At 40.0% G+C, this 18919-nt stretch overlaps 1 protein-coding gene across 5 annotated transcripts in view; it reads left to right on the forward strand.

Moving 5' to 3' along the window:
- Positions 1 to 18919, forward strand: part of tub (TUB bipartite transcription factor) — a 437441-nt gene that overhangs the window by 372150 nt on the left and 46372 nt on the right. For 3 of the 5 annotated variants that reach the window (XM_043705827.1, XM_043705828.1, XM_043705824.1), the window contains exons 4-5: positions 3846 to 3983; positions 16576 to 16743. In XM_043705827.1, coding sequence (XP_043561762.1) covers positions 3846 to 3983; positions 16576 to 16743 — 306 coding nt within the window. The remainder of the gene's footprint in view (positions 1 to 3845; positions 3984 to 16575; positions 16744 to 18919) is intronic. The other 2 variants (XM_043705825.1, XM_043705829.1) reach the window with 2 other exon arrangements.

An 18919-nucleotide genomic window follows, 5' to 3' on the forward strand; every position in this document is an offset into this window, starting at 1 on the left:
CTTTCATGAATGACAAATGTATAAATTAGAATCCACCTCTACTTCCTCTTTTCCCGACATTCTGCAGAAATGGTAGGTGCGCTGTTCAGGGGCATAACCTAGGATTTGAGTCTTTGTCACAATTTTTGTAATAATGAAGAGGCTATCCAGAATTATAGAATCCTTACAGTTTGGAAACACAGCATTTGGCCCATCAAGTCCACACCAATCCTCTAAAGAGCATCCTATCAGACCCACCCCACCCCACCCCACCCTAATCCTGTAAGCCAGCATTTCCTATGGTTAATCACTGGATACTATGGACCATTTCCCATGGCCAATCCACCTTACCTGCACACCTTTGGACTATGGGAGGAAACTGGAGCACCCAGAGGAAACCCAGGCAGACATGGGGAGAATGTGCAAACTCATAACAGTTAGTCCCCTGAGGGTGGAATGGAACCCAGGTATCTGGAGCTGTGAGGCAGCAGTGCTAACCACTGAGCCACCATGCCACCCAACTACATGAAGATTCATGCCTTCATCTTTCTCATGGGATGTGAGCATCGCTGGCTGGCCGGTATTTATTGTCCGTCCATAGTTGCCCTTGAGAAGGTGGTAGTAAGCTGTTTTCTTGATCTACAGTGCTGTGGGTTGACCCAAACTGCTCATAGAAAGGGCATTCCAAGCTTTTCGCCCAGTGAAAGTGATGGAACAGCAATATGTTTCCAAGTCAGGACAGTGAGTGGCTTGGAAGGGAACTTGAAGATGGTGGTGTTCCCATGTAGCTGTTGCCCTTGTCCTTCGAGATGGAATTGATTGTTGGTTTGGAGGTGTTATCCAAGAATCTTAAGTAAATTTCTGCAGTGTGACTTGTGGACAGTATACACAGCTGCTACTGACTATTGGTGGTGGAGAGAGTGGATGCTTGTAGATATGGTGCCAGTCAAGCATGGTGGTTTAACCTGGATGCTGTTGAACGTCTTGAGTGTTGTTGGAACTGCAGTCTTCCAGGCAAGTGGAGAGTATTCCATCACACTCCTGACTTGTAGATGGTGGACAGGCTTTGGGAAGTCAGGAGGTGAGTTACTTGCTGCAATATTCCTAGCCTCTGAATTGCTCTTGTAGCTACTGTGTTTATGTGACCAGTTTTCAGTTGAGTTTCTGGTCAATGGTAACCCACAGGATATTGTTAGTGGGTTTCAAATATGGTTTGTCAAAGATGGTCATTGCTTGGCATTTGTGTGTTATGAACATTACTTGCCACTTGTCAGCCCAAGCCTGGATATTGTCCAGATCCTGTTGCATTCGAACATGGACTGCTTCAGTATCTGAGGAGTCACAAATGGTGCTGAACATTGTGCAATCATAGATGAACGTCTCCACTTCTGTCCTTATGATGGAGGGAAGATCTTTGATCCAGGGAACCACTGGAAGAGCAGGATGGATCACTCGCTCAGCACTTCTTGCTAAAGATCGATGTGAATGTTTCAACCTTATCTTTTGCACTGAAGTGTGGGTCTTTTCCATCATTGGGGATGGGGATATTTGTGGAGCCTCCTCCTTCACAAGATTGTTTAACGGTCTACCATTATTAATGACTGGAGTGACAGGACTGCAGAGCTTAGATCTGATCCATTGGTTGTGGGATCACCTAGCTCAGTCAATCATTTGGTGCAAATGCTGTTTGACATGCAAGTATCCTTTTTGGTAGCTTCACCAGGTTTGCTTCTCATTTTTAGGTATGCCAGGTGCTTCTCCTGGCATACCCGCTTGGGAAAGGACATAGCCAGAGATGGTGATAGTGATGGTGGTGTTTGGGACTTTGTCTGAAAGCTATGATTCTGTGAGTATGACTGTGTCAGGTTGTTGCTGGACTAATCTGTGAGACAGCTCTCCCAATTTTGGAACTAGTCCCCAGATGTTAGTAAGGACAACTTTGCAAGGTGACAGTTGTCAATGCTAGGTGGTCCGCCTGGTTTCACTTCTTTGTTCAGACTTTAGTGATTGATAAAAGTGATTATTAAGACAAACTGAATACAATTCTACCTCTCCTCATGCTCTTTTGACCATTGTTTTTGCTCATGACCTCCAAGTTCTATTCCTTTGACCCATACCAACTAAACTGCTGACCTCCCTTCCTTCCAGACTTCCTTTCTTGCCTGCATACTAGATGACATTGGTTTTGAAGGGATCATTTCCAATCACCCTCAACGGCAATCCCTGAACTCTCCTGGTAGATCCACTGTCCCACGTCCAGCTTCTTTATCCTCTTCAAAGCCTTTCAATATGCTTTTTCCCAAATCTGGTTTTATCTCCCCCACAGCTCCACATTTGAATCTACCTAATCATGTTTTAGATCTTGCCCAAGTCCGAGAACAGCTGCAAATGAATTAACAAATTGATGTTCTTTATGAGTATACCCATAGTGTATTGTTCTTCCTCATCATCTCTGTAACCTTTGACACACCGGCTACAGTATCTTTCTTCAAGATATCTTTTCTCATATCCAACTTCAATGTGTTCCATTTTTATCGATCCAATTGTGGCTTGAACATTTCCCAGAATGGCACTTCTTGCCAGCCTTACATTGTTACCTCCAAAGTCCTCCAATGATTGATCCTTCACTGTTCCTCTAACTATCTGCCAAACTTTGGTGGTGCCGTCAATCAACAATGAATCCGCTTCAGAATGATATCAAGCTCCACTATGTACTATGTATCTCAACAACTCCACTGTGTTGCCTGACAATCTCTCCTGCATCCAGTCCTGAAAAAACTGCAATTTCTGCCAGTTAATGATGGAGAGAATCATTGTTTTGGTTGCTTCTACATTTTGTGCACTTACAACCAACTTCATCTTCCTCTCCTCAGCCATTGTCTTGATCCAATGTTTGTCATGGTGTCTTTTTGAATCCAGCACTGAGTTTATGACTACATAACTTCTATATCACAACAACCTACATCCAACTCTCCAACATCATCTACCTCTTCACATATCAAAGTTCACCTTTTGTTGGAATCATTATTCAAGCCTTTGTTGCCTTCAGACTTGATTATTGCAACAAATTCCTTGCAGCCTCCAAATCTCTGCTGCCTCTATCCCACTCTCCCTGCGTTGAGTCCCATTCATCGATTGCACTTTTCTTCCACCCGCACTACTAGCCCAACTCCTAACACTTCCAATCAAAAATTGCTCTCCTTGATTTTGCCTATCTTTGTAACCTCACTCAACATTGCAAACCCCTTCTGACTCTCTATTCCTTTGATTCCACCCTCCATAACTTTTACTCAAATTGCAGTCACTGCAGCCTCATATTTTGGAATTCTGGGCCTAAACCCATTCTCTCTCTTCAGACTCGCTTAAACACAACTCTTATTCTTAATATCTTCTCCTTTGGTTTAATTTTTATTTTTGCCTGATGAAAAACCTTGAGAAGTGTTTCTACATGTTTATTTCCAAGTTGTAATTACTTTTGGACTTTTAACTTTTAAATAAAAATATTTCAGGATATTTAATCATTTGGATAGGGATATCATCCCAATTACATGTTTCAGTGAAATATTGAGCTGGGTACAATAAAAGACAAGCAGCTTTGATACATCTGGGTGAATAAACTTAATTGTAATGGAATAAACATAATACATGATTGCTTTGTGCCTTTTACAAGATATTCTTTCATGCCCTCTGTTTATAAAGGAGAAATATGGTTTGAAATACACATTTCTTCTTTAGCTATAGCCTATTAAAAATGTTGCATTGTTTTGCTTTTTCTCTGAATGATTTCCCTTCACTTTATTCTTATTTCTGCTCTTTCTGTTTCTTCTTATCTCTCTTTCTCTCTTTCATCCATATATTTAACGCAGCAGTCCAAGAAGCCGAACATGAGGATGTAAAGGTTGTTACAGATGTGCAAGCTCCAAAGCCTACTAAAAAATCAAAGTCCTCAGCTGCAGGTTCACAAGCTGCCAGCCTCAAGAAGGAGAAAAAGGCGAAACCGAAAGGTCAGCTCATTACACAGAAATGCATGGAGACCAACTGTCTCTCCGTTAAAAAGCATGCCTACCTTTAGTGCAGAAATATACCGTAGTGAATTTCCCTTAATGTTACCTTACATTTACAATTGGAGAAGGTGGTACCTTTAAAGCATGTACTTAGAATTGCTGCACAATCATCAAAATCTCAGATTCACACTGAGAATGATGGCTTACTTCCAGTCTGTGTAAGGTAGGCAGGGATCGGAGCAAATAAACATTGCTGTTATTACTACCATTTTACTCAGTGGGTTAAACATTTAGAATAATTTGTAAGATACGAGAAACAAAGATAATGAACTGCATTCAATATGATGGGACCAAAGTTTGCAATGGCATAGTTGAAGTTCTAGAAGAGCAAACTTCATTGAGCAAATTTGTTGCTTCTCAAGTTCATCACAAAATTACAGTGTTTGGTTCCAGATGTGGGGGCAGTGGTATGGTGTCTGTTTTTTGTTGTGATTAGGTCACTTGCTGGGTTATGCCTCATCCCTATATCAGATGTTTCTCTTTCACCATTCAACCAGTGGCATTATAGAGCCATAGAGATCTCTGCATTCAGCAGAAAAAGATAGGGTAACTTGAACAATTGAAACAATAATAGAAGATAGCTCTTATGTAATTGTTTAGGGTCCCTATCAGGCAGCCTAATCAAAATCAAACCCTGAGCATATCATATATATTGAAGTAAAGATTGATTTTGGGAAAGAGCCAAAATAGTTAGGTTTTCATATGTTGTATAAGTCAAGCCCTGATGTTTGGCCCAAAAATCCTCCATTTTCAAAGTCTTGTACTTATCTATGGAGCAGGATTGATTGAAGCAGTCTAATTAGTTTTTTTCACAATTGCTGTTTTCTGATTGAGACACTGGAAATGCCAGTAATTATTGTAGTTGGGACTGCAAATTCAGCACCGTGGCCAGCAACAAAATAGTTTTGAGCTGCTGGAATATGTTACTTATATAAAAGTGAACTTGTAACTTTTCACCGAAAGATTTGGCCTCAAAATCTCAGTTTTACCTGAGTGTATACGATAATTGCTGATGTTCCTAAGTTGCCAAGGCACTCAGATCTTATAAGGGTATCATATGAAGCTTGAAAACATTCAAACTAAATGGATAAATTGGCTGCTTATTGGATTGTGTCAGAAACAGTGAGGTCATTTTCTGTTTCCTTACTAACCAAAATTAACCATTAATCCCTGCAAATTGGCCTTGAGACATAATCCTGCCAGCTCATTTGGGATGTCTGTTTGGTACCTTGCTGCTTTAGCAGCGAATTGTAAATCATGTCAGAACTTCAAAACCACTGGCTGCATTGGTCATTCATTCAAAAGACAAGATTTGCCTCATACAGTTCTGCAGGAAATTTGCTTTCTTGTGTTCTGCTTTTTAGTTTCCTCTGACTTCATCCTAAAAACTAGGTTTATCTTCCGTGTTGTGTACAATTGTAATTGATGAAAAAAATTTCAAATGATGATGCTTCCAATTAGCGGATGATTCAATGCTCACAGATTCCTTGAAAGCACTGACATCAACTCCAATTTTAACTTAACTGGTATAGAAGTAGAGAGATTATGTTGCAGCTGTTCAGCACATCGGCTAGGCCACTTTGAAACACTGCATTCATTTCTGGTCTCCCTGGATTAGGAAAGATGTTGTGAACATTGAAAGGGTTCAGAAAAGATTTACAAGGATTTTGTCAGGTTTGATGGTTGTGAATAAATTTTAGTTGGTTGTGAACCATTTTGCAATAAAATAAAAAAATGAGGTACTTATAGAGTCTTACTGCATGTATCCAATGTGTCATGTTGTTGCATGTCTGTATTGTAAGAAATGTACTCAAGATGTATTGTAAATGGCCATTACTTGAAACTCACACAGTATAATAGCATTTTCCTGCTGAAAACTCTAAGTTCTACTAACAGTTTTCTAACATTGGGAAAAGAAATAACCATCTGATATGGAAAGTCTTCTGCTAATTTTCTGCTGGAGCTGATCTTTTTTAGCTTCTTTCTCATGGCTGCAAATGTGAAAAAACAGAAGGCCTGTATTTATCTGTATTTATCAGTAATGCCTGAATTCATTGTGACAAAAATCAAAGTTGATCTATGAGAGAGCTCACACTAACCATTCAATTATTTTTATTGATCCTCCCTTCCTGTGATCTTGCAATAGAAGTAAAAACTACCCTGGAGAAAATTTGAGGTTATCCAACGAATTTAGCATGTGAGCTCACAAATGGCAAGAAAAAGACATATTAACACGTCAGGTATGATAGGCAAGGATAGACAAAGTATTGAGTCTTTTTTGGAGAAAGTAAAGAAATTGATGGTCTCTAAACCAAAAAAATTATAATATTTATAAAACCCCGAACTGGCATTTTTATTTTTCAGGTGGTAAAAACCCGAAAAATTAGGCAAGAAGGTTAAATGAGTTGGAAACCTGACTGTTTAATGATGATAAAATAAGATTCTAATCTTGCTTAAGATTGCCTGTGATGAAAAGGTTGTGGGTGGGCAAGAGGAGGATGTAATGAATTGAACAGAGACTGTCAGTTCACTGTCCATTCCATATCAACCTTTTCCCCTCCATTATAGACACAGGTAGTCAGAGTCACTGAGGTGAAATTTGGCACTAATTGATACCATTCTGAGAAGCCAAAGGTTGGCTCACATAAGAAATTGGGAAAAGTCACCCCGATGCAGCAAAGGGTGCTTTTCTTAAGTTGCTGTTGAGACATTTAGGGCAGAGTCGAGCAGATTGAATGTTACCTAGAAATGTTGCAGGATTTCTTTGAACTTTGGCACATTAGATCTTTCAGATATTAATTGATTTTGACAGACAATATTCCCTGGTTCTATGCTTGGTAAACGCAACAGTTCTTGAAAAACATCTTCTAGGAGAAAGTGAGGACTGCAGATGCTGGAGATCAGAGCTGAAAATGAGCGCAGCAGGTCAGGCAGCATCCAAGGAGCAGGAGAATCGACATTTTGGGCATGAGCCCTTCTTGGGCTCATGCCCAAAATGTTGATTCTCCTGCTCCTTGGATGCTGCCTGACCTGCTGCGCTTTTCCAGCAACACATTTTCAGCTTTGAAAAATATCTTGCCAGATACATAGACATGGACCTCATTTGCCTGATATTTCCTCAATTAACCACTTTCAAGGGGCACATTATAACTGATGTTTACTTATTGAAACCGAATTATTTGAATGAACTAAGATTCAGGTTTAGAAAGACAAGTCTTCAAAGCAATTTTAATTCAGTTGAATACTGTGAAAGCAAGTTTGGTTCATATAAAACAGAATTTTCATACAGTCCAGAGCAATCAAATTGATATTACTGACCTGTCAAAAATAACTAATAGTATGCCAATTAACAAAAACATTGAATGGAAAAAAAGCAGAAATTGTTGGAAAAACTCAACAGATCTGGTAGCATCTGTGCAGAGAAATCACAGGAAGGTCTGAGGAAGGGTCACTCAACTGGAAATGTTAACTTTGATTTCTTCCCACAGATGCTACAAGGTCTGCTGAGCTTTTCCAGCAATTTGTGTTTCTGTTTCTGTTTCTGATTTACAGCATCCGCAGTTTGTTCAGTTTTTATTTAGCATTGAATGAATTGTAGACATAAAATTGTAAGTGATAGAATCAGCATAAACATGAGTGATCAAATACTCTCAGGAACACTTAGGGAAGATTTGCTCCAGGTACTCTAAATAAAATTAGATATGCATTCAAAAACAACATACTTTTCAAATGTTTATGGATGGAATTAGAACACAGCTTTTCCTCCTATAGGAGTCACGTATTTTGGAATCATGTAATTCCTGGAACTTGCCCTTTTAGTTTTTCCTCACTTTTTGTGTAGGGTAGGGGTGGGGGACTGGTGGGGATGAAGCACAGGTTGGATTCGATTTCCTCTTCATGAATGTTTTTTGTGTGGTAACTGCCACCATCAAAAGATTACATAAAGAAGGAGGATTTATAATGGTTTACAAAACGATTATATGGTTGACAATATGTTGACAAAAACAGGCTTAATCAGCTGTGTAGTCTTTTCTTGCTGGAATGCTTCCTTAGCACTAAGTACCAATTTAATACCATTTACACAGTAGGTATTGGCATATCAGTTCTATTATATGTGGGCCTTGTTATATACAACATTTTTTTCATCTCGCCCTTTAAAATTATTGTATTTACAATATAGCTATTCTAAACTGCTGTCTTTAGTTGAATGTATTGATAGAAACAAAAAATTGTGTCCAGTTCTTCTGATCAAGAAATTAAATATCTGTCCAGTTTTCACTTTAATTAATTTGCTGTTAAGAAGTTGGTTTAAATTTAGAGTTTTTTGGTCCAATATGAGAGGGAATTAATTTCATTTTTGGCCCACAGGGTCAACCTGATAAATGATAATATTTTAATTAATTTTGCACTCTTCTTTATAACACTCTGTTTTGATAATTCTTCATTTGCATCATATCATAAACATATAAAATCAAATGACTCACGTGAATTAAAAGGCACAGGTATAAGATGTCAGTTAAAGCTGTTGATGACACAATTGAGGTGATGATATTGACAGATATGGATATTTCTTAAGAAATAGTACTTGAGCAGTTACTGAGACTTAAAGTAGATAAATCCCTTAGACCTGATTATCTACAGGTCTATTGAAAGAAATGGCTGGAAAGGTAGTAGCTGGTCCTCTTTCAAACTTCTATAGATTCTGGAAGGGTTTCTGCAGACTGGAAGATGGCAAACATAAACAGGAGAGAGAGAAAACAGAGAACTGCAGTCCTGGTAGGAGACATGAGGTTGTAACTAACAGAATGCAAGTGGCTGTGGCATATTTAGATTTTCAAAAAGCATTGGATGAGGTCCTACACAAAAAGTTCATAACCAAAATAAGGCACATGAAATTGATGGAATAAATGTGGATAAGAGCTGGTTATCAAACAGAAAGCAGAAAAATGGAAAAATTGGTTGACAAGCTTTGCATGGTTGGGGTACCACAAGGATAACTGCACGGGCCCCATTATTCATAATCTACATTAAACATTTGGATATGGGGATTAAATGTAATATTTCCAAGTTTTCAAATGATGCAACAACTGGTGGAACTGTGGATTGTGACAATACTGCAAACATGCTTCAAGGAGACTTGGAGAGACTTAGTGAGTGGGCCCAAATATGGCAGATAGAATACAATATGGAGAAAGGCCAGCTTATCCACTTCGGTAGCAAAACCTGAATTTCTTAATGGGTGAGCATCTGACATGTCAAACCCCTTCAGAATCTTATCTGTTTCAATAAGATCTCATTGATCTTAATTCCAGTGGCTATTTGTAATTGTGAACTCCAATGGGAATAAGCCCAATCTGCTGAATCTTTCCTCAGAAGACAACTCCCTCACTGTCAGGAATAAATCATAAAGTTTGTTTAATCACATTCAAACATCATTAAGATAGCACACTGGTTGGAGCAATTGACTTACTTTGTCTTCTAAGCCAAACACTTAGGTGCACATTATGTGCACCTGTTGGAATATCCCTGAGCTGTGGGTGTTCATATAGACACTGCTCCTAAGGCTGCTTGCCCCTTATATCTAGGTAAGGCTCTTCAACTTCTTATATACCTTAACACTCCTATAAACATAGTAGGTTCTCAAATACAGCTCCATAGGGGTGTGTCTAAGACTTCTTACTTCTCATGCTCACTTGAAACTGGAGTCTACTCTTTCTGATGTCAGAGTCATGTGTTCATTTACATTATCATGAGATATATGAATCTGATTATATACCACAGGTTGAAATATCAGCAACAGCATCAAAGATACTTTATATACATACACACACAAATGCGCGTGCATGCACATACACTCACGCAAAATTTATTCCACCTGTTCTTCATATTCATAGCACACAACTATACTCATGTTCACACTAAGGAGGCATTCATTCACTTTTTAAGAATCACTATTTATTACAAATGTAGGTTAACAATTATGAACTGTTGGCATATAACGCCACTCGTTAAAACTCAAACCTCTGCTTATAAACTCCAGCTTGCATACAGCAAATAAAATGCCTGTAATGAACAGATATAAAGACTGGGAATGCAGTCCATTGGTCCCTAGTCATAAGATTTGCCAAGAACCAGTCTTGTGCTGGTTAGAACACTGCTCCTCAATCTTCCTTTATGGTTTGCAGAGGCACAGGATGATTGATTGTAAAAGACTCTGACTTGTTAAATAAAAGTCACGGATTACAGAAGTTGCTGAAGGAAAACTAAACTATCTTCATGCTTTAAATATTTTTTATTGCAGAGAACAGACACAGCTGCTGGGCATGTGGGGATTTGATGGGGCTGGTCAGCAACCTTGGAACCAGACACATTGTTGTTGGCAGGCTGAAGGCCTTTGTTATCAAAGATTGATCACTAGTCCACAGACCAATTATTGCTTGTTGAATCTCTATTTGCATACAGCCTTGGTTCCAGCTTGTCTGCAAAATACACTTAAACAACTGCTTGAACAACATTTGTGTCGATGCAGCTCTTACAATTCATATCAAGTTACTTGCTTTTGAAACATGCAGCAATCCCCGAACAATCTTTGGTTTTAAAAGTTCTTTTTCCATTTCAGTCCACAGTAAGAACTACGGAAAATAAAAAGGTATGATCTTTAGAGGCTGCAAATACTGTGTCAGAGTTAAAAATCAGGTCCCTTTAAGCCTTAAACAGAACAGTTTCAGTGTTCAATGAGAGCAATTTATACCTGTTGAACTTTACGTTTGAAAGCTGAGGTCCTCCTCTTTCGCTGCTACATTTGCATCTGGGATTCCTTGGAGAAAAATCATGGGATGTCCCTCAATTCTCTTGATGCCTTTAGAGAGAAGTCGGCACTGTAAGGGATGGGAAACAAAAAACAGAAATTGCTGGAGAAACTCAGCAGGTTTAGCAGCATCATTAGGAAGAAATCAGAGTTAACATTTTGTGTCTGGTGACTCTCTGCGAGAATCCAGGTCAGAAGAAGTCATCAGACTCAAAATATTAATTCTGCTTTCTCTCCACGGATGCTGCCAGACCTGCTCAGTTTTCCCAGCAGTTTCTGTTTTTGTTTCAGATCTCCAGCATTCCCAGTTGTTTTATTTTCCTGTGGGGGATCATGTGCCTTATTTCTCCTCCAATCTCATTTTGATTTAGTCGCCTCCCACTCTCCCTACCTTTCTCTCACTTTTATTGTCATTGCACTGCCCTTATGGGCTTTGTATATAAGTTGGTCATTAATTAGAGACAATGATGACTTTGCGATGGAGCAACATGTCTGGATGTAAGAAGGGAAATAAAAAGGGCTGAATTCTTTCCCTCCATCTCTTCCCAGCCTCCCCTACATTTGCTTTTACACTGGGAAATTGATTTTTTAATGAGTAACACAGGTGATGTTGTGGTGTTAAAATAAAAAGTCGAGGTGTGTAACACCATCCCTGAATTGTAAAAAAAGAGCTGTGTTCTTTGCATTTTCCCTAGTGGGCAGCATTTTCTGGGTTGGAGGATCTGAGCTACAGGGAGAGGTTGAATAGGATGTGGCTGTTTTCCCTGGAGCGTCGGAGGCTGAGGGGTGACCTTATAGAGGTTTACAAAATTATGAGGGGCATGGATAGGATAAATAGACAAAGTCTTTTGGTGCTGGCAGGTGGGACCAGATTCGGTTGTGATATCTGGTCGGCATGGATGGGTTGGACCGAAGGGTCTGTTTCCATGCTGTACGTCTCTCTGACTCTATCTATGACTCTATTTGTTAAGATATTTCTAATCAACATGTTCAGAGATTTTATTCCTGGGTAGGCACACTGCAACTGTGCCGCAAGTCCCTTCAAACCATATTTGTTAATGATCAAACCATGGTCAACCCACATTGTTAATCGTTAATTGTTTAATATTGGCAATTTACAAGTGATTTGTGTAAAATTGCTGGGTTTTTTCAGGATGTGTGACACTGTGGTGGCTGAGATACATTATTTCCCCTTTCGATTTAATTCTTACCCAACCCCTTTACTTCCCCTATTTATTTTTTTCTTGGTGTTTAGTTGTTATTGTGTACCTGCTGTGTGTGATTTTTAAAAAAAAATTAGCACTTTGGTTTATTGAAAGAAAGCTGAGTTCTTCTCCAATGAGGCTTGTGTTCTGCACAAGCAACGGGTTCAGATGAGAGAGGTGGCAACTGATACTTGTATTAAACCAGAGATCAACAATAAATCTTTACTAAATCTCTGAGAGTCTTTTGCTGGCTTTTTTAACATATGGGTGTCAGTGCATGAAACACAGCAAGTGATTAAGAAGGCTAATGGAAGATTATCTTTTATTACAAAAAGAATTGGATGTAAATAGGTAAATGGATGTTACACGTTAGTTGTGAGACATAGCCTAACAAGGTTCAAAGCTGTAGCTGCAGATCCAGGTTCCTTTTAAAAGAGTTGAAGGTTTCTGCCTTACCCACCAAACCGGCAGTACATTCACAGCACCCACCACTATCTAGATGAGAAGCTTTTCCTCATGTCCTCTCTAATTCTCCCACCAGTTGGGGATTGGCACAATAGATGCTAGGGGAAGGTTTCCCCTGTTTGGGGTATTTAGAACAAGAGGGGCATGTGTCAATATAAGGGATTCAGCCATTTCAGACTGAGATCAGGAGAGATTTTAATTACTTACAGTGTGGAAACGGGCCGTTCGGTCTAACAAGTCCACACCGACCCGCCACCCACCCAGACCCATTCCCCTATATTTACCCCTTCACCTAACACTACCGGTAATTTAGCATGGCCAATTCACCTAACCTGCACATTTTTGGATTGTGGGAGGAAACCGGAACACCCGGAGGAAACCCACGCAGACACGGGGAGAATGTGCAAACTCCACACAGACAGTCGCCTGAGGCGGGAATTGAACCCAGGTCTCTGGCGCTGTGAGGCAGCAGAGCTAACCACTGTGCCACCATGCCACCCATTAAAACGTTTCTTCACTAAACATTTGTCAAACTTTGAAATTCTTAATCTATAAGTATATTTCTGCCAATGGTTGTTAGATTTGTATGAACTCAGATATCAAGGGATCTACGATTGTGCAGGATGGAGGATCAGTCATGATCAGTTTAGATAGCAGAGCAGGATAAAGAGGCTGAATGGCCTACAATTGCTCCTATTCTCTATGTGCTGTATTCTTCAAATGTGGCAGGACCTGAATTTAGTTCTGCGCAATTGAATGGATTTGAATAAGATAAAATGTCACCCATAGAATCCGAAAACAATGAAGAAGGTGAAATGGCATTTCAAGTGACCCTCAAATGCCAGTGAGGATCAGAGTGTGTTGTGGAAATCATTTGTTAAAGAGAAAGGCTTTGCTGTGGCTCTTCAACTAAACTCATACTACTGGGTTTCCTGAGCAATGAAAGAGGTACAAGAATGCCACAAATCTGTCAATGAAGGATTTCTCATTCAGACTAATTGCTGACAATAATTCTATCATTACTTGATCAGTCAGCTCCATGTATTGTACTAAGGTATAAGAGATAGTGCTGTCATGGCATTGTCACTGGAGTAGTAATCCCAGAAACGCAGGCTCATGTACTGGGGATATGAGTCTGAATCCCACTTTAGCAGATGGCGAAGTTTGAATTCAATATAAATCTGGAATAAAAAGCTAGCCTAATGATGACCATGAGAAAACCATTGATTGTCACAAAAACCCACCTGGTTTACTATTGCCTTTTAGGGGAGGAAATCTGCCATCCTCACCTAGTCTGGCCTACATGTGACTCCAGACCCACAGCAATGAGGTTCACTCTCAACTGCCCTCTTGGGGTAGGTAATAAATGGTAGCCTGCCCAGCGATGTTCATATCCCATGAATAAAGAATAAATAAAACGTTTGTGATGCAGCATGTTTACATTGTATTGTTTTATTGACTACAGAGCAATTGTTTATGTTCCAGTCTGCTGTTCTTCTCATTCTTCCCAAGTTGCTGCCCATTTTCTATTGAATTCTATGAATATAAAAAACAAAGTATTTTGCAAACATAAAGGCAATAGGTACACCTATAAAAGGATGAATGAATACATCCATATATAAAAACATCTTACAAAAACCTTTCACCTGTGTTCAAGGTTTGTAGCTTGAGTGCCGGTTGTCATGGTTGTGGGTGTGTTCACTGAGCTGGGAAGTTGATTTGCAGACGTTTTGTCCCCTGTCCAGGTGAATCTTCAGTGCTTTGGAGCCTCCTGTGAAGCACTGCCATACTTATGGAATTTATTTGGTTCCATTTCAGCTGCTTCTGGTTGCCAGTTTCGGTAGTTCATTGTAGTGGTCGGTATATTGGGTCTAAGTCTATGTGCTTGTTGATGGAGTCCGTGGCTGAGTTCCATGCTTCTAGAAATTCTCTGGCTGTCCTCTAATTAGCTTGTCCTATGATCATTTGTGTTGTCCCAGTTGAATGTGTGGTCTTTGTCATCTCTGTGTATGGCGATGGGAGACAGCAGGTCATGGCATTTAGTTGCTAGTTGGTGTTCATGGATGCGGATTGCTCGTTGTTTGCCTGTTTGTCCTTTATAGTGTTTCATGTAGTCTTCACATGGAATCCTGTAAATTATGTTAGTCTTGCACATGATAAAAAAATGTCTCGGAACTGACAGCCAGACTTCTCCAATCACTGGGACTCATGACAGCCCATAAATCGCCAGCCATACTCAGACTAAAACTCACCAGGACAAAATACCCTCAAGTTGTGCTCATGCTCCTTGACATTAAATGCCAACTTTCTGACAAGTTTTTTGAGTGCCTGATACATTTGAGTGTCTATCGTCATCTGCCTTCAGCTGTCAGCTAACTTTTCTAAGGCACTAATTGATTACTCTGCTGCAGAACCTGAGTTTCTTTTTATTTGTTCATGGGATGTGGGTGTTGCTGGCTGGGCCAGCATTTCTTGCCTGTTACTAGTGCCCTTGAGAAGGTGGTGAGCTGCCTTTTGAACTGCTGCAGTTCATATGCTGTAGGTTGACTCACATGATGATGTTAGGGGAGGGAATTCCAGAATCTTGACATAGCAACAGTGAAAGAATGGTGATAAATTCCCAAGTCAGGATGGTGAGCGACTTGGAGGGGAACTTGCAGGTGGTGGTCTTCCCATGCATCTGCAGCCCTTGCTCTTCTCGATAGAAATGTTTAGAGGTTTGGAAAATGCTAAGGAGAATGTCTGCAGTAAATAGTACACATTGCTGCTGAGCATCGGTGATGGAGGAAGTGGATGTTTGTGGGTGTGGTGCCAAACAAGTGAGCTGCTTTGCCTTTGGATAGTGTCAAGCTTCTTGAGTGTTGTTGGAGCTGCAGTGATCAAGATCAGTGGTGGGTATTACATCACTCCCCTGACTTACAGTTGGTAGACAGGCTTTGGGGAGTCCGGAGGTGAGTTATTTGCTGCAGTGTTCCTATCTGTGACCTGCTCCTGTATTCCTATGGCTAATTCAGCTCAGTTTCTGATCAATGGTAACCCCCCTAGGAAGTTGATAATGCAGCATCACCCTCTTGGAAATGGCATCTAAGTTATCCTTTCCTGCTGCCATGACTTCTCTGCCTGTGTGCCTGGTTTCTCAGCAAACGGTGATCCCTTGTCCTCAACATTTAACTCTGTGTTCGTACCTGGCTGTATGAATTCAAATAACTGGTCTTCCCTGTCTTTTTGCACATTCTGGATACCTGTAGCTGTGGCCTCAATAATGGTCCTTCCAATAATGATCAGCACTGTCCCTTCTATGGAGGTGAAAAACATGCATGGGTTAGTTCTTCCCCTCCAGTTGGTTGTATTGCCTCTGGTTATGTGTCACCTTAGTCTGCTATATTAGGCAATTGTGTTATTTAGAGATGAGCAGGCTGATCAAGTGATTTGTCTATCACAATTTGAATAATTGCCATTATGTACAACCTGTGATATGTGAAAGTGAAGTTTGCAATTGTGCTAATCATGTCAGAGTGAGGGGAAGCATATATCGGGTATAAAGAGATTCTTGTGGTACTATGGTAGTGTTCCTACCGTATGCTGGAAAATCCAAGTACAGATACTAGTTGACCCAGGTCTGCCAAAATATGTTTGAACAGGTTGATTATAAACAATGATGTCAGCAGTTCACATCTTGGTTCTGTGTTACCAAGTACAATTTCTAAATTCAATATTCTTGCAAAGGGTGCTCTGTCTACTTTAGCTCCTACACATTTAATAATAATGGGATATTTTAATGTCTTAGCAACTATTTAACTAAAAGCTTTTTCACCTTTCTTGAAATTATGCTTATTCACTTTTAGTCCAATTCTTTGTTTCTACATGTGTCCTATATTCAGGCCAATGTTTGGTTAGTTTTGTTGGTATGTTTGCAAATTGAGCTATTTTCTGGATGCCGTGATCAATCGGTTGTTAAGATCCATTTAAGATTTAACCCAAAACCATGAATGCTAAGCAAGTTCTGACATTAACCTTTGGTTGAACTTAAAGTTGATCTCTTTTGATCCATCAGGGATTGATGGTCCTGCTGCCTTTCAGGATGAAGCGCAGGAGGTGGGAAGTCAAATTCAGATTCTCACTGTTGGACAGTCCAGCAATGATGATGAGGCCGATACAGACACTGCAGCCAGTGCACAACAAACAACAAAGCAGGATCTTCGAGTAACGATGCAGAAAAAGGGTAAGATAATTTGTTACTTGTCAAAATTGAACTCAAGTCTACTTGATTTTCTTCATTAAATTGTGGATAATTATGCCATTTCAATGACTGCAATTTGAGCAAAACAATTTTAGGTGGAATGTAAGATCATCTTGTTGATTTCTGTTGCTCCGAAGCCAAATAATCACCTTCTGCTCCCTGAAACAATATTAGCATTTCATTTTCCTAGGACAGACATAGAATGCAAAATCAAGTTGCCTTTTCCTGTCATCAAACTTCCATTATCTAATTCATTAGTACATTTTAGCCATGTCTAATTTTGTGAGTCCTGTGGCTGTGCTGGTGATGGCTTGACAGTTTACTTTTGTTCTTGGGATGTGCGTATCATTAGCAAGGTCAGTATTTATTACCAATTCCATTTGTCCTTAAGAAGGTGACTGTTAGCTGCTTTCTTAATCCACTGCAGTTGACCCATCAACTGTGAAGGAGTGTTTTTTTAATTATTTTTTCATGAGATGTGGATATTGCTGGAAGACTATCATTTGTTGCCCATGCCGAGTTGTGCTTAAGAAGAGGTCCATTTCAAACCAAGGCCATTTGTAACTCGCAGGGAAATTTGTATGTGGTGTTGCTCTCATGCATTTGCTATCCTATTCTTCTGAGTAGCAGAGGGTGTGGTCTCAGAGGATGCTGTCAGAGGAGCCTTGGTGAGTTGCTGTGATAGGTATATCTTGTAGGTAGAACACACTGGTGTTGCCGTTTGATTGACAATGGTCACACTTGGTCACAATGGTTAAGGGTATTCTTCTTGGGAAGCAAATCAAATGAGCTGCTTTCTTCTGGATATTGTTGAGTTTCTGAGTGTTGGTAGAATTGATATCGAGTATATTCCATCACATTCTTGACTTGTGTATGGTAGACTAGAGTATTAGCAGTTTGGTTACTTGCTGCAGAACTCCAAACCTCTGACCAATGCTTGTAACCACAATAGTTCTATGACTGGTTTGGTTAATGTCTGACATGGCAATCTTGAGAGACCTATCTGAGGTGATTGTCACTTCAAGATTGAAGATGGTTTGTTGTGATTGTAGAGGCCATTTCATGAATTTCAGAACTTTCCATAACTGGTACAGATACATAACGGTGGGACTAGGTTGACTGGTGTTTTTTCCTTCTCGTGGACTTCATTTTCTGCTGTCTGGTAATTTCTTTTGATTTATGCTTTTCTAATGCCTTTTCTGACTGATTATTTCCAGGCACTTTGGTTAACAACGCTTGATTCAGATCCACTCAATGTGGCCTTACCGATGTGGTAGACATAGATTACCTGTTGGTCTTGTGTTGATGGCCAGCTTGCCATAGTGCATACCTTTGAGGAGGTGAGCATTATCCATTTGGGCCACAAGACCCAGCCAATGGAATTTGCATTTTCTCAAGAGGGTGAACATGCTGGGAATCCCTGCATGTGGAGTATTATCTTATTCTGCACCCTACCTTGACTGGACATGACCGATGTTTGTCTGAGACAGTGGCTGTGGAAGCTGTTCAGCTATTTTTCTTGGATAAATTGTCCCTGCTTTGCTATTGTAAACAAGTGAGCTGAGAAGATAAGCCTGGTACTTAAGCCTTATATTTTTGAGTAGTTTGTACACCTATTGTGACTCAAGTTTGAGATTGATCCTCCCTGGGCTTCTCAACTGTTGCCTGGGTACCAATGCTGATTTCAGCATCAAAAGACAGGTTGCTAATAATTCTTAATCCAGGGTATATCAAACTATTGGTGATCTCCGGAGAGAGATTATTGGTGTTGATGGAGAGTGGGGTTGATGCATCCTGGTCCGTAATGTTGGTCTTCCTAATGCTGATTGCCAGTCTAAACTCCCGCAGACCTGGGCGAAACAGTCTACAAGTTGCTACTACAATGTGGAATGCCAATGTGACGTCACAGCAAAGAGCAAATCTGAGAGCAGGACTTTACACTTTGGTATAGGTGGGCAATCCTACCGCATTGAACACTTCCATCAACTCTGGTATGCAGGTAGACATCCTCATTTGAGTATAATAACAGTATGGACAAAAATGTGGCAAAGAGTGTTGGCAATGGGGTGCAACCTGCTTAACCCTTTCAAGAAGCATCTGAGGTTGATCCATTGAAAATGAGAAAACTGTGCATGTTCTTGTGAAAAGGAGAAATGGT

Source organism: Chiloscyllium plagiosum, chromosome 16, assembly GCF_004010195.1.
Source record: "Chiloscyllium plagiosum isolate BGI_BamShark_2017 chromosome 16, ASM401019v2, whole genome shotgun sequence".
Lineage (NCBI taxonomy): Eukaryota > Metazoa > Chordata > Chondrichthyes > Orectolobiformes > Hemiscylliidae > Chiloscyllium > Chiloscyllium plagiosum.